Below are 16,062 nucleotides of genomic sequence, written 5' to 3' on the forward strand. Positions count from 1 at the left end.
GCTGCGCAGAACCCCTGCCCCTAATCCCCTTTTGTTTTCTTTTCTTAGTTGCTGCAGAGTGCAGCCTGATGTGGGATCTTAGCTCAATTCTATTTTTTTTATTTTTTTGTTTGGGTCATTAAACAAACCAACAACTTGTCTTTTTTTCTTCTTTTTTTTAAAAAAAATAGAAACTAAAGATATATTTGACCTTATTTAAATGTAGGGTATTTAAAAAAGCCTTCATATTTATATAATCTCCGAACCATGTTCAATAGACCAATCAAATTTTATGATAATCAAAGTTTGTCAACAAGAATATCAGAACGTTTTTAATGAACCTATCAAATTTCAGATCAATCGAAATTTGTCAATCAAATTCAATAAAAATCAACATGTATTAATATATACGAAAAACATCAAACTAATAAATTTGTGTATCACAACACCAATGCTAAAATAAATGACGTTAGTCATGACAAAGTGATGGATATTAGTCACCAAACTATTTATGATAGATTCACTAAATTTTAGATCAATCTAAATCTGTTAATCAAATATGTACTAATACACAAACCAAAAAAGCAGACAACTAATTATCCATCAAATTTTAAATACAACCTTCAAAAAATTTCAAATATAAACAAAAATAGATAATCACTTAGAACATGAAATTAACAATAAACACATCAAACTTATTATTATTCCAAAATACATAACAAAACATCATAGTTTTTTTAATTATGATATAGTACTACTAGTCTACTACTAATGGATATAATAGTAGTAGCAGTAGCTAGAAAGCCACTGAATATGCTCAAGTTAGCTTTCATAACCTAATTACATATATATTAATAAGTAATAGTTAATTAATACTTATAACAATGCATTAACAGAAAACATAGGATTAACATCCACTTATTAATCTCCATGTTTCTGTAGCACAGCAACTCGTACATTAAAAGGAAAATATGTTATTTACATGCAACATTATTCAAGTACCGCTTCGTCACGATCCAAAATCTTTTATTTTTTCTTTTCTCACTGATGCTTGGATCGGGTATCCCCACTGTAGAGCCTGCCATTAAATTAAGAAAACAACGTTGAGAGCGTCTATAAGTTGATAGGTTAAAAAAGACATATATAAAACGAATCATAAATGCTAGAATAATTTTTAAAATATATACATCTAAGAATATCATAAAGTATCATAATGCGATTTAAACATTGACCTAAACCAATATTTGAAATCAATAGTGTAATTGTACACGAAAAAAATCATTTTTGTTCTATTTAAATTGCACGATATGATTTCTTCGTAACAAGATTCGATTGAAATCCCTTTCAACTTAGTTCCTACTCATTAATACCACTACATTATAAGGTTTTTTTTGATAATCTCTCTACGATTTTTGTGCTAAAACTTTTACATTATATATAGTAAATTATTACTCTATTTTTTAAGTTATCGTATCAAACTCGTCACAAAAAATTACCAATTGTTATGAATCAACTTTATATTATCATGATTTAAAAATAAATCATCATTACATCAAACATAAATTCATCTTGTTTATATTCTTATGTATTCTATATCATTTTATCAAAAAATATTTACTATGTATTTTACACAACTTACAATAATTGTGTGTGATCGAAGTATATGAATAAGATTAAAACTTCACCTATATGTGAAATAAAAAAAAACCTCACACAACTGACAAACTGTTGTTGAATGGGGGTGGGTAAAAGGACGTACCAGTCATAAACAGTGGGCGCATTGGGGTGAGAAGGTTTGTCAAAGACTTCAGCACCAATTCTCTTGGTGGCAATGTTCCTACCTGGATTGAACACGCTCCTCCACACATTGTCTTTACGCGCAGCAGATGGGGAGTGAGTGTTTGGAGTCACCGGAGTTCCTGGTGTCCCTGGGCTCCCCAAGCCCGACATAGACAAAGACCTTTGGTAGCTCTTGTTTGATCCTTCTCCTCCTTCCCCACCTAAAACCATAAAAAGAAAATAAATAAATTTATAGTAACTAAGAGAAACAACACAAGTTTATATCTCCTAATTCAAAAACATTTACAATCTTTATATTGGATAACACTAATGTTCTTTCTATAACAAGGCCACTAAGGGGTTGAGATGACCCAAGTCACACTAGCTATAGACGTAATTTAAGAAAAATTCACAAAAAAAAAAAAAATTAAGACAAACAAAACATGCTTAATTTTTTTTCCAACAGTAGATTTGAAATAGCTTCTAAATTTTAGAGAATGTTGAATAGTTGCACTTAATTTTTTCCATCGTAACAAACACATCCTTGATACTACGTTAATTTTATTGAGATTTTTCATATATATATGTATATGTTTTGTGTTGATATTGAACGTGTACTTAGTATAAGATCCGTCCAACTATGCAATTCCCACCCGCTTCATAACTAAATCAGAAGCATATCCAATTAATATTACTTATTCTATTGGTTAAATTGAATTTATAAGTTGAAATGTTGATGGATAGAGTTGTCTAACAAATGTAATTAATTGAAGGTAGCAAATATTTTATGAAATTAGTCAATGTAGACATTATAGTTATAAAAGGAAAAACATATCAATCCTTGAACTCACTACATGGAGAATTCAAAGCTTTAGGTATGGATCCATTATTAAAAATACTCAGTAGCTTTTCGTCATACCATATATATTTATTATATTTTTCATGAAAAATTATAAATATTTAAAACTGTAAACTTAGTTCTCAATATAAAAATTTAAATCTCGAATTAATCTCTGCTCACTAATTCTAGATCTTGAATTCCATTCCTCAGAAAAAATGAGAAATAACCTCAAGAAGTAGAGTGTGCTAATGCTTCTCCTTTGCCTTGTCATATCGCACATATCCATCCAACTGTGAATCTATCGAAAACGGGCTTTCTACCTATACAAGATAAAAATAAAATCTATGTACACATTATTCTTCTAGGATATCACTTGTGCAATAACACTTATATATCATTATTTTAATCAAAGAATTTTAATGTTTATCCTTATCATATCACACATCTAAGCCTTGTGATCGAAGTTCTTCTTGCGAAGAAGCCCGTGCTTCTTTTGTTGAAATAAGGACAAATGGTTTGATTCGACATTTCCTAAGAATCAACTATCAAGAACAGTCTCTTTATCTATCAAAATAACAATAAAATATCATCCTTCTCAAACCTCATTTGTGAAATAACACAGATATATCGTTATTTAAAACAAAATGTTCTAATGTTTATCCTTATCATATCACACATGCATCTAAGCCTTGCCATTGTTTTATGCTCTTTATCTATCAAAATAACATTAAAAAATCATCCTTCTCGGATCTCATTTATGAAATAATGCTGATGCATCGTTATTTTAAATAAAATGTTCTAATGTTTATCCTTATCATATCACACATCTAAGCCTTATCATCGATCTATCAAAAACAATCTTTTTATCTATCAAAATAACAATAAATTATCATCCTTCTTAAATCCCACTTATGAAATAACACTGATATATTATTATCATAAACAAGAGTATTCTAATTAAGTGCATAAATATAACAACAACAAAAAAAAAGGGGGGGGGGGGGGGGGGGGGGGGGATCATATGTTATAAAAAGGGTACCATGAGTTTGGATTAGAGTAATGGACTTTCGAAGTTTGCCAAGGCCTTTATCAGGTTGAGGTCCAGCCATAACATCATCCCAAAGCTTTTCAATTAACACCATCTTTCTTCACTACTATTTTTCTTCAATGTGTAATGTAAGAATGGTTGTTTGTGTAGAATTATAAATAAATAGGAGAGTTTTGGTGTATATGTGTAAATCATATAAATATCTTATACTTATGGACTTATTTTTAAATAAATTACTTTTTCCAAATGGATTATTTCTATTTCCAATATGAATGAAGTAAATTTATGGCAAATTAAGTTATTTTATTTATTTAGTTTTTTTAATTTATTTTAGAAAGAATTGTGTTTTTTTAGTGATTTATTTTATATGACATGTTTAAAATTTATAAGGTAAAAAATATTTTAGTATATTTTGACATATTTTTAATTTATGACCACAAGATTTATTTTTTAAATAACGTGTCAAGTCAAAATAGGACAAATAAACTAAAATTGTTAAAATAATTTTTTTTCTCTTACTACACTTAGTAATCAAATTTAAAATTTCAAAATATTATAAATAAAATTAATTTAATAAAATATACCTCCAATTAAAATATGCACTAAATAATAAAAAACCGAGGAAGTATTCATTGTTATGAAGCCACGGCATTTAAAAATTTGTCCTTATTTTTTAACTTCCATCAATATAAAAATTCGACATCATACATAAATATGTTCATTTATTTGATTTCAGCTGATATTTATACCCTTCAATTTTAGATGTGTACAAGTAAACGCTTAGATTTATATAAACTTGAATAAGTAACACTCGCATCCTATATGTCACAATACATGTAAAACATCACGTAAAATACAAAATTATCATGCAGAATACCACGTAAAAATGAATGTGTTGATTTGTTCAATTTTATATAAATTTAAATATGTATTTATGCACATCCAAAATTAGAGACCATAAATATAAATTGAGGTCAAAACTTATGGATGCTATATAATTATGCTTACTGAAATTTATAAGATATTATGGGAGCATTTGGCAATGATTTTTTTATATTATTTTTTTTGAAGTTTAATGTTTGATCATAAAATTCAATTTGAAGTTATATTTTGAAATTTTTAGGAATTCGAAAAATATCAAAAAAATTATTTTTATTTTTTTTCACTTTAAATTATCTATAAAAATTCAAAAATAACTTCAATTTATATTCTTAACCAAACATCATATACCTTTGAACTTCTTAGCCTTATCTAACCTTTTTTAATGCTTTTTTTGAGCCGAGGGTCTTTTGAAAATAATCGTCCTACCTTGGTAGGAGTAAGATCTGCGTACACTTTACCCTCTTCAGAGTCCATGTTATGAAATTTCACTGAGTTATTGTTGTTGTTGTATTCTTAATCAAACACAATTCAATTTCAAATTTATTTTTAATTTTATAAATAAAAATTATTTTTAAAAAAATACACACAATTTTCATTATCAAACCCCATTAAAAAGTTTACATAACATTTTTTAATATCCACTGAATTTTTATCCTGGGAACTTAAATATATTTTTAAATTATAATGAATCGAACATGAACAAATTGGAATACAGATCAAACACACCCTTCCTTGATCTAATAACCAGCTAGACGATAACGCTCCCAATAAAAATTTTACATATAAATTTATTTCTGAAAATAACGCTTCCAATTAAAAATATATATATTTAAAGCTCAAATTCAAAACTTTTGATTTAACAATATTTTGAATATATAATCAAATTAAATGCGTGACAATTATGGAGGTAAAAAGAAATTACCAGAAGTGTTGATAGAGAGGCCCTTTAGGAATCTCTTAGTAGGGTGGGGCCCAGCCATAACATCATCCCAACCATCTAGAACCATCCTTTTTGTTTGAATATTTTTTAACTCTTATTATTATTGATAATAAAATAATAATAACAAAACAATAAATGGAAAAAAAAAATTGGGTTAAATTTATAGAGCTTAGGTACTAATATATCGCCTAATCTTTAGTTATTACGCGATGATCTGAATTAGTCGGATAAGTCGATAATGAATAGCGTTTATTATGTATATAAATAGAAGAGTATGATTTACAATATTTGACATAAAATTTAAAAAGAAGAATATTTTTAATCCTTTTTATAATTGATAACTTTTTATTTTAAAGAAATATATTGTTTACCTTTAAATATAGAGACATGATAATTTTAACATAACATATAATTGATTACGTTTAACTTGACCGTAAGTGATAAAAAAAAAATTTAACTTTAGATATGTACAAATAAACACTTAAATTTATATAAAATTTAATAAATATATTGCCATTGTTGTTGTAATTGTAAATAATGAAACGATTAATAATTCTAAAAAATATAAATAAAAGAATCCAAAGTCCACATTTCGAATAATTGAAAGGTAAATATACTTTCATACATATTAAAATTAAAATTTATGAATAATTTTTTTAAAAAAAAGTGAAAAAGAAAAATATTTAGTAAAAAGGGATTAGGGAAAGAGCAAAATTGGGAGTGGATAGAGGAAAGCAAATTTGGATAAGGATGAATGTGGGACCCACCAAAGAGGGATGAGTAGGTTATGGGTTGTTAAACAAGTTGCAGTTGTCAGATTATAATATTGTCCTTTTCTTTAGCTTTATAATAATGGAACACTTGGCTTCATTTGGGATTTACTTGGGATTCTCTCAAAATTTATCTATTTATATCAAATTAATAGATACATAATAACAATAATATAACCTAATATAATTTCAAAAGCGAGATCTAAGAAGAGTGGATGCACACTAACCTTGCCTTTATCTTATACAAGTTAGAGAGATTATTTTCAATAGACATATATTTAGAAAAAATGTTTACAAAATAGATTTGAAAAAAATACAAGAACTAATAAATACATTATATATTTACATATATATATTTCTACAATTTGGTTATGATTCATTCACACACATATATCTTCGATTAAATTACTTAAATCATACTAAATTGAATTGCTTTAATATATTTCATTTATCTCTACTTCTTTTTTGGTGAATTTGACAATACTTTATTTATTTTAATTTATGTAACATTTTTGTTAATCCGTCAAAAAAAAAATGAAAAAAGTACATCACAAGAATAGAGCATCATCATCATTTGATTTGTATTGATGTTGATAAATTTGATTTTTCCTAATTTTTTGGATCATGACAAAGGGTTAAAGATTGTCTTTTTTCAAGCTTGGTGTGCTGGAAGATACGGATTTTATTCCTACTTGGTATAAAATCAAATTTATAATAGTACATCGAATCGAACTTATAATAGTACCGGGTTGAGTCGAAGAACAAATTGAGCTTAACCAAACTTTGGTATCGTATAGTTTAACTCAACTCGAATCGTTTAAACTCATAATAATAAACCTTAAAACATTAATAGTTTAAAATTGATAATTGAATTCCATGGATTAAACCATGAAAATTTTTAGTTGTCTTAAGAATGGTCTTATCATGTAATTTTTCCTAATTTAATATTGAGCATGACAAATAACTCTTAAAGCAGAAAAAAGAAATTGCAATAAATAACACGGAATCAGACACAAAGAAGGGTAAAAAAGGAAAAACAATACAAAAGCAACATGAAAGCAGAACTAGATATGTTCTTGAAACGTTATTTGCTTTTTTCAATTGAGATGGAACAATCCTAGTTGTTCCAACCCTCAACCCTCTTTTCTAGATTCATGGATATTGAATCAATCAAACACACTTCTAACACCTGTTCTACTTTTAGAAGATCCTGCGTTATATCACTAGATCTTGATTTTTCTAATATAGAAATGTAACCAATATATCTCCTTCGTAAATGGTTTCCCCATAATGGCCATGAACAGTTGCTCCGGGGGGCAAATAAGGCTTAGCTGATCATATCACTATTGAGTCAACTTGAACAAGTATAACTTGACCCGATTTGAGGGCCAGCTCATTTTTGGCTATACATAATCACAAATAAACTGTCCAAGACTAATTATTTAAGATGCCGAGTGGGGTTTGATCCAAGCGTGAACGTACATTGGATGTGTACAAAAGGTAGTCATGGACTAAATTTATGGCACGAGGAGGAAGTTAAGCACCCTCGAGACGACTGCCTCTATACTTATTCCTGCTAGAATGAAATAAAAGTAAAGTCAGAACTATATGTGATATGAAGTAGACAAGTAACACAATTTTAAACAAGAATTCTCCCTAGGAGAATCCAGCATACTGTATTCCACATTGGTATTTGAAGGAGTTCCCGCAGCTTATGATTTGGTGTGTCCAACACTATACCACCATTCAAAAACTCAAAATGAATCAGTTTACAACTCAGAACATGACGTTAACAACTTAAAAATGGATTTCCTATTGAAAGTAGTGATACCAAATGGCCCAAACACATATCTTAGCAAAGGGTATGCCACAAGTAACTGAGAGAGAATTCATTTTATTCCTGAATGGAGTCATTGTGGTCTTGTTTTGGGGATGTGTTGTTCCATGGTCGATTCCTGGATTGAGTCTCTGGTCTTCTCTATAAACTCTTCAGAAAATTGCATTTTTCAGATTTGCCCGCTCAGAGCTATAGCACATATTATTTGTTAACCCATGAAATGATTACCTCATCTACTATAATATCGATAGGAACGAAATTCAGGTGCACATACAACAAAAGCACTATGTTGCTAATAATAGAGTAACATGCAGTAAGGACCTCCAAACCCATCCACCACATAAAGATGTCAAACCCCACAGAGTAGTACCAACAACATGCCCAGTGTAGCCCATAAAGTAGTACCAAACACCATAATCCGCAGTATACCACAATTTCACCATATTTTGGATACCTCACATACTACAATTAGTGTTCAGAGTAATACACACAAATATTACTCATGTTATTTGCAGAGGCAACAGACTGCCAAGATATTAATAAAGAGGATAGTATAATTGTAAACTATACACAGAATCTTCAAGGTAATGAGTTGGAAATCAGAAAGGATCTTTAAGACGAACAAAATCATGATGCAAATTTACAAGTCATTGTCGCCTCGTGAACATGAAGGCTTAGACAGTCATATGTTCTTGCAACTCATCTGTAAAATTTCCCATGAGCAGTCACAGAACCCATCCCCCCAAAGGGAATTTATGAACTCTTTCTACATAAAGCTCCGCTCATTTGCACTTAAGGACCACCATTTGACTCAAGGCCGCTTTCCTTTTTCTTTGATACGTTTTGCTCAACTGCAGTTTAGAAAATGCAACTTGTTTTTGGCTTTGCGTTATTAAAACATTGAGAAGACGAAAAAGGTGAAGGAGAATAATCAAAATAACAGAGCTTTTTAGCTTTGCCATTTATAAAAGATTGAATTAAACTTCATTCAACTACAGCTGGCAGCTCTGAGAATAGTTCTAGAGTATCAAAATGATGAAATCATGGTTGGTAGGTTATTGGCATGAAATGTAAGTGATTTGGTGACTAATGTAAGCCTAAGGAGCAAGGGAAGTTGAAAAGTACAGAAGGGGCCAAAAATCCTAACAAAATAACACAAGGCCTAACTTCAAACGTTCATCTCTTCCAACTTATAGTGAATAAGGCTTTGGATAAGGAATCAAATTAAAGCACTGTAAGTCTAGTTTCCAACACATCAAATCGTTGGTCATTTGGTCATCCTACTAAAGTTATGAGCATTTTACTAAAGGTTGTTTGTAAGAGTCTTCCACGTGTGCGGACAGAGCAAGGCATGCATCCAGAAACAGCACAGTGGGATTTAGTGTGCATGGGCAAGCCCGGGCCCCTGCCAGCACGCATGTCCATCAGGTTCGGGACTATAAAACAGCCTAGGGTCGAGGAGAGAGGGTTATGAACACATTTTTATAGATATGATTTCTCTACCACCCCATTCGACCAAGGCATCATTTCCATTCAACTAAGGTGAGATTTTGGGGCATTTTGACTTAATAACAACTCACTACTACTACTACAACAACAAACCCAATGCAATCCCACGGGTGGGGTCTAGGAAGGGTAGTGTGTACACAAACTTTACCCGTTTATCAGAACTCACAACTCAGTATTAACATGATCAGCCTTGTAATCCATAGATTTTCTTTCAATAAGAAAGAAGGCCTTATCACTGGAAACGAATATAAGATTAAATTGCACTCATGCCTCCCCGCATCAAGCTGAACCCCTCCCCTCCCACCCAACCCCAACCACATTCTGATTAAATCTTCAAATAGATCAAGAACACGCCAAAATTTGATCTTCAAGATTTAATCTATTTTAGTAATTCCACCACTTCCAATTCATCTAATAAAAATATTTGTGAGGGTTAAGAGCATTTATGAGATATGTTTTTTTAAATAAATAAATTGGGGGTAGGGAAATAAGAGAGGGGATTACAAGGTGCGAAATCGAACCCTCATTAACAAGGTGAAAGTTCAGGTAGCTAACCAACTAAAGTACTAAGAATTCCATGTATTTATGAGATATGTTGAAGGTTGGAAGTTGAGAACTCGTGAACCCTAATAGTAGCCACTAATGGTGGTAGTACTTGTTGACTTTGTGATGATATTCAATGTAGATTCCAAGTGTTTGACGGCTATTAATCGACTTTGAAGCTAACTTTGCTTGAAAGAGAGGTCCTTGAGGTGAGTTACAACATGTCTTTATCAAGGTTCTTTTGTCATAAATAGCATATACCCTAAAGGTGCTTGTTAAACGCATTAAATGTTAATATGTTTGATTGGATGTCTTAAATGTTAATGTGTGTTTGATTGGAGCAGACAAGCAAGCATTATCCAAAATATTTTAAGTTAAAGTTTACATGTTATATATATATATATATTGTCCGAGTGTGTCACCATGGGGTGCTCCTATTCTGTTTGTGAAGAAGGGAGAGACTATGAGGATGTGCATTGACTACCAGCAACTGAAGGGTGCTTGTTAAACGCATTAAATGTTAATATGTTTGATTGGATGTCTTAAATGTTAATGTGTGTTTGATTGGAGCAGACAAGCAAGCATTATCCAAAATATTTTAAGTTAAAGTTTACATGTTATATATATATATATATATATATTGTCCGAGTGTGTCACCATGGGGTGCTCCTATTCTGTTTGTGAAGAAGGGAGAGACTATGAGGATGTGCATTGACTACCAGCAACTGAAAAGGGTGATGGTGAAGAACCGTTACCTCATGTCTCTATCCTACGCTGGCTACGTAGTTTATGGAGTTGAAGTTGCCTCTACTCTTACCCAAATCGGTACTAAATACTACTCCCAGAATATATAGTATGCTCATATGCTCAATCAAGTTAAATACTCAAAACAAATATTCTAAAAACGAACTAAACTATCGGAATTCGCTCTCAAACTCTACTATGAACATGGGTTATTTTGGGTGCATAAATGCACCCAAGATCAACCAGCAATGGTTAATGGAAATAACATTTTACTCCGAACTCCAAATAAGGCAAACTCGATGGCGTTGGAAAAAAGACTCATACACCTTTAATTTGATAGGTTATGGACAACATAATTAATTATAGGGTTAGAGTTATGGTCATGGCTTTCGAGATGAGTTCGTGGCCTTTGGCATTTTAGTTGAGGTTTTTTTGTAAGTGTTGACTTTGGTCAACATTTTGATGAGACGACCTCCGTTGGTTGTTTTGTCTATTCCATTGAGTCTGTACTCAGCTGCTTTTTCACAGTGGGTTGAGTTTCGACTTTCAAAAGAGTGTCAATCTTGTGTAATTAAGCATTGCTTCGTGGAGTGTACTCAAAATCGGGGACATCTTTACCCACCTACTGCCTGTAGAAGGTTCTACGGGTCATAGGGAGGACTCGTAGAACCCATCGGGACTTAGCAAAATTTCTAAGTGCTGAGACCCTTATACGAGTGGATTCTACAGCCCGTAGAAGTTTTTATGGACCATAGGAGACGGCCATATCTCCAATACTTCTTCGGTCTACATCTAGATCTTTGTAAGACCCACCATAGCCATCCTCTCACACCTCCCCATTGAGGCATGTGTGCATCTCAACTTTTCATGTCTGAACCATCTTAGTTGTGATAATGCATTCTTTTTGTCTTTTAGAGCATTCTTATACAGACCCCCAATCATTTATGACTTGCTGGCACTAACTGTTCGATGTTTGGATTAGCTTATTTTTAGGTGTTTTTGGCTTGAGGTGCTACCTCTGTTGCGCTGACGACGGGATCTCCTATCTCCACCTCTGTAAGTCTCCATACATGCATGCTCCGTAAACCTCACATAACTGACCATCAAGGGAACGACGGCCCAACACAGACAATGCTCAGTAAAATGGGCATAACTTTTTACTCCGAACTTCAAATGAGGCAAAAATAGATCCTATATCAAGCAAAGGGAAGGAGAAAGTGGTTGAAACTCCGGGCTCGAAGCCAAAACCCCATCCTACTACAAGGAGCTCATCTAAGAAATATATCCATACATACATACATATATATAGAACCGAACCGAATTTATTTTAGTTTGGTTTGAATTAACATTTTCACAAACCGAAAATTGAAAAAATTGAACCGAAATTTGTAAACCGAACAGAACCGACCCAAAAATATACATGGTCTAACACACACGAAAATATGGCGAAATCGCCTAATTTCGCTTGTGCGGACCCTTAATACTAAGAACCCGCTATGGATCATACAAAGTCGTAATAACTTCTACGAATCGTCATCTTGAGTCATCTTGCAGGTCTAAGAATCCGTGAAATCTTAAGTCTCTGAAGTTCATCTAAAACTTGTTTTATGATTCAAAGTGAAGAATTCTATAATGAGCTTTACATGATGCAAGCTGCAATCAGCCTTTATTGCTACCATGGCCAGGCTGCTCTCACTGCAGCAATCACCGCCATATCTCACCAACCACCAGTCTGCCCTCAGTGCCATAATCGCACAAAAAATTAACCTAAAACCATTGCATCTTCGCCACCGTTTTTAGTCACCATGAACCACTTTTCTCTACCTCAATTTCTTACCCATCAATGATTTTTTTCATCAGAGTTATGTCAAACCCCAAGTGTAGTAAGAGTTCTAGATGACTTTTAAGGAGGAATAGGGTGAAATTGTAGAAGCCAGAGGGGTAAAAGGTAGGGAAGATGGAGAATAAGGGATGGGGAAAACGAGAAATAATTCAAGAAAAAATTAAACAGTTTGTCCACATTAAAGCTTCAGATACCAGTTTTTTGCATCACTCACCTCGTGTGTAGACCACGCAAGTGCCACATAGCTAAAAAGGGCGTATGAGACACATTTTTGAAAGATTTTCTATGTAATCACTCCCGTGATCAAGGAGTGTGTAAGGGAATTTTGGGTAAAACCTCGGGGGTAAAATTGTATTGTATCTTTTTATTTTTGGTGTAAAGAGAAAGGTTTAGAGGAAACAAAACAAATTGTAGAATTATTAGGATCCTTGTAAGTATTTTTTTTCTCTTCTTTTGTTCCCCTCTGTTTTTTGAAGGTCACCAGCATATCGATATGCTGAAGAATACAACATTACCATTTTCAAATAAACAAAAAAACTTGGGGGTAAACTATGTATTAAGCCTTTTTGAAAGTAATGAATGGATGCCATGTTAGACCAGAACAGAGCAGAACAGGTGAGATGGTTTGGTATGTCAAGTTAAAGCATCGGCCATGGATCGACTAGAAATCGGACCGTGACAGCTTCTAAGTTTCAAAATCACCAACTAGGCAATAGATTCCAGCAGGTAAGTTCTATGTATGGGCTTCCCAAAACTGTTGTAAAATTAAAAACTGAGCATTTGAGCATATAGAAGAGATGAGTAAAATAGATGAAGAAGAGGAGGATTCACGAGGCTTGAGAATAGAACATAGGTGATGTGGAAACAGATAAAAGAGAAGAACACGAAAGAAGCTGCAGAGACACTGAAAGCAGAAGTAGACAGAGTCCTTAGTGTGATACTCTGAGCACTTTGCAGGCAACAGTGTTTCCAATTATCTCAACTAACACAGAGTACTTCTCATTTTCAATCTGCTACTGAAACTGTTAAGAGAACACGCACTCAAGTCAGTGATATCAAAATAATTATTAACAGGAAAATCGCTTCTTTTAGTTTCTAGCCTTAGAGCGAGAGAGGGTCACTTACATTTAAGTTGCATCTCCTTGTTACAGTTGGCTTTAAACCTAAGCACAAAGCGCAGTTAAATCATGGTTTTAATGAAGAAAAGCGCGTAATAAATTAACATTTTGAAATATATAAAGTGCAGGAAACGCATAATAGACACAAAAACACAGTTATATGACGACATTATGAATAAGAGGAACTAAACATGATGTCTGAAAACTATGAATAAGAAATGTAGTCATAGGCGGATGTAGAAAAAATGGCATGGCGAGTCTGAGATGAGGTAGAGTAAGGCCAAAGAAGCATCGAAGAGAGGTGATTAGACAAGACATGGCACACCTGCAGCTTACCGAAGACATAACCTTAATTAGGAGGATATGGAGGTCGAGGATTAGGATAGAAGGTTAGTAGGTAGTTGAGCGTTCTCTAATTTGTTGTTGGCACATCGTATTATTTGTTGTTGCATTTGTTCTTTTCTTCATTAATTTCATCATGACTTCTTTGTAATGTATTCCCTTTTCATACATGCTTTGAAATGCTTTATTTGAGTCGAAGGTTTACCATAAACAACCTCTCTACCTTCACAAGGTAGGGGTAAGGTATGCATACAGTCGTACACACCACCCTCCACTTGTGAGATTACATCGGGTATGTTGTTATTTCATGCCAAAAGGAAATTATTTTTTTATCAAGTAATAAGATTTTATAAACAAAGGACAGAGTAGTATACAAAGGGCATAAAACACCCGCGTACAAGAAGTAAACCCAATCTTCTATACCTGTAAGGACCTCATAGGTGCACCAAAAGGAAATCAGGGATAAAAGGTTATTCCTTAGATGTATGCTATAAAAATTCTCCTATTTCTCTCACCATACAGTCCATACAATTGCTAGTGGAGCAACAACCCACGCTTGGTGTCTTCTCTTCCACCCTATGAAGGTGCATCTAAAAGTAAAAGGAGATTGTAGTACAAAACATCTAGGATTACAAGAGGAGTTTATTGGACTTGGAATTAGAGGGAATCTACAGGACTGGCAGGTTACTACATCGATTTTGGTTTCATAGTTTCGATTTATAATCCTGCTCCACTCTTAGAGTACTCATCAAGTGGTTGAATATCTCAGTCATATTACGTTGGTGATTGTTTAAACTAACTTGCTTCAATGAAGAATCAACTACAACATTTTCTTTAGTCAAGTAATAATTTTTTTATAAACAAAGGGCATAAAATACCTACATACAAGAAGTATACCAAAAAGCAAAAATCTAACAAAAAATATGACTTTCTAGGAGCAACACCTGATCTTCTATACCTAATGTAACCTCATGGGTGCACCAAAAAGAAATCAAGGATACAAAGCTATTTTTTAGGTTTACATAGTCCTTCACTATACTGTTAAAAGCTCTTATATTGTGCTCTCCAAATAATCCACATAAGTGCTGATGGAGCCACATCCCACGCCCTGTGTCTTCTATTCCGCCCTCGAAAGGTCCAGCCAAAGAGTACTACTTTGGCCATGCCTGCATCACCCATCGAAGACCAAACCAATGCAGTAATTCCCACCACAAACTAAACGCCACCGGGCAATGTAAAAGGAGGAAATTGGCATCTTCACCCAAATTTTTGCACATTTAACACCAACCGATGCATTTAAGCCTCCTCTTCCTTCAGTTCTCGGCCATCAATATTACCCCTTTCACAACTAAGTAGAAAAAGCACAACTTTCTCAGTACTTTGGGGATATACCCAGTAAAATCCCACTACGTGGGGTCTAGGGAGGGCAGAGTATACGCAGACCTTACCACTACCTCATTGAGGTAGAGAGATTGTTTTAAAAAAAACCTCAGCTCAAGGGCATCAAAAACCCAAGTAAAAGAAGAAGAAAACAATGAAAAAAGCATAGGAGTTAATAAGAGAAGTAGTGTAATGTCTACAAGAAGAAATAATAACAAAAAAAAAATAGCCTGTTAAGATCCACACTGCAAGATATGGAAGGAGTCTATTTTTCCATATCTTGTGATCCACACCGAAACATAGACTCCTTCCTATTCAAAAGATTCCCATAATAAGACTTAACCAAAAGTACGCCATGGTTGCCCTGTGACATACTTTGTTTTTTTAAGCAACTCCATCAAAGTCTGGAACTATGTGACCTCCCAATCTTGTAAGTTCCTCCAGAATATCAACTCCATATGAACTTCATCTTCTAATCTCAACTACAACATTTAGTGGTTCAAATCT

General features: G+C 33.0%; 1 protein-coding gene across 1 annotated transcript; it reads right to left on the reverse strand.

The window, feature by feature from the left end:
* Positions 1–653: 653 nt before the first annotated feature.
* Positions 654–3,787, reverse strand: LOC129895250 (dormancy-associated protein 1-like). Its single transcript, XM_055970935.1, has 3 exons — positions 3,639–3,787; positions 1,739–1,979; positions 654–1,057 (listed from the first exon to the last, which is right to left on the reverse strand). The coding sequence occupies exons 1-3, from the start codon at positions 3,739–3,741 to the stop codon at positions 1,021–1,023; spliced, it is 381 nt and encodes a 126-aa protein (XP_055826910.1). The 5' UTR covers positions 3,742–3,787; the 3' UTR covers positions 654–1,020.
* Between the last annotated feature and the right edge of the window lie 12,275 nt (positions 3,788–16,062).

This window comes from Solanum dulcamara, chromosome 7, assembly GCF_947179165.1.
Source record: "Solanum dulcamara chromosome 7, daSolDulc1.2, whole genome shotgun sequence".
In the NCBI taxonomy this organism is placed as follows: Eukaryota; Viridiplantae; Streptophyta; class Magnoliopsida; order Solanales; family Solanaceae; genus Solanum; species Solanum dulcamara.

What these genes read in the sequence shown, in the direction of transcription:
- LOC129895250 (XM_055970935.1), bottom strand. Translation starts at nt 3,741, where the DNA reads ATGGTGTTAATTGAAAAGCTTTGGGATGATGTTATGGCTGGACCTCAA. An exon ending in TACTCTAATCCAAACTCATG is followed by an intron (nt 1,980 to 3,638) that starts GTACCCTTTTTA and finishes TTATGGTTTTAG; the next exon opens with GTGGGGAAGGAGGAGAAGGA. An exon ending in GCGCCCACTGTTTATGACTG is followed by an intron (nt 1,058 to 1,738) that starts GTACGTCCTTTT and finishes ATTTAATGGCAG; the next exon opens with GCTCTACAGTGGGGATACCC.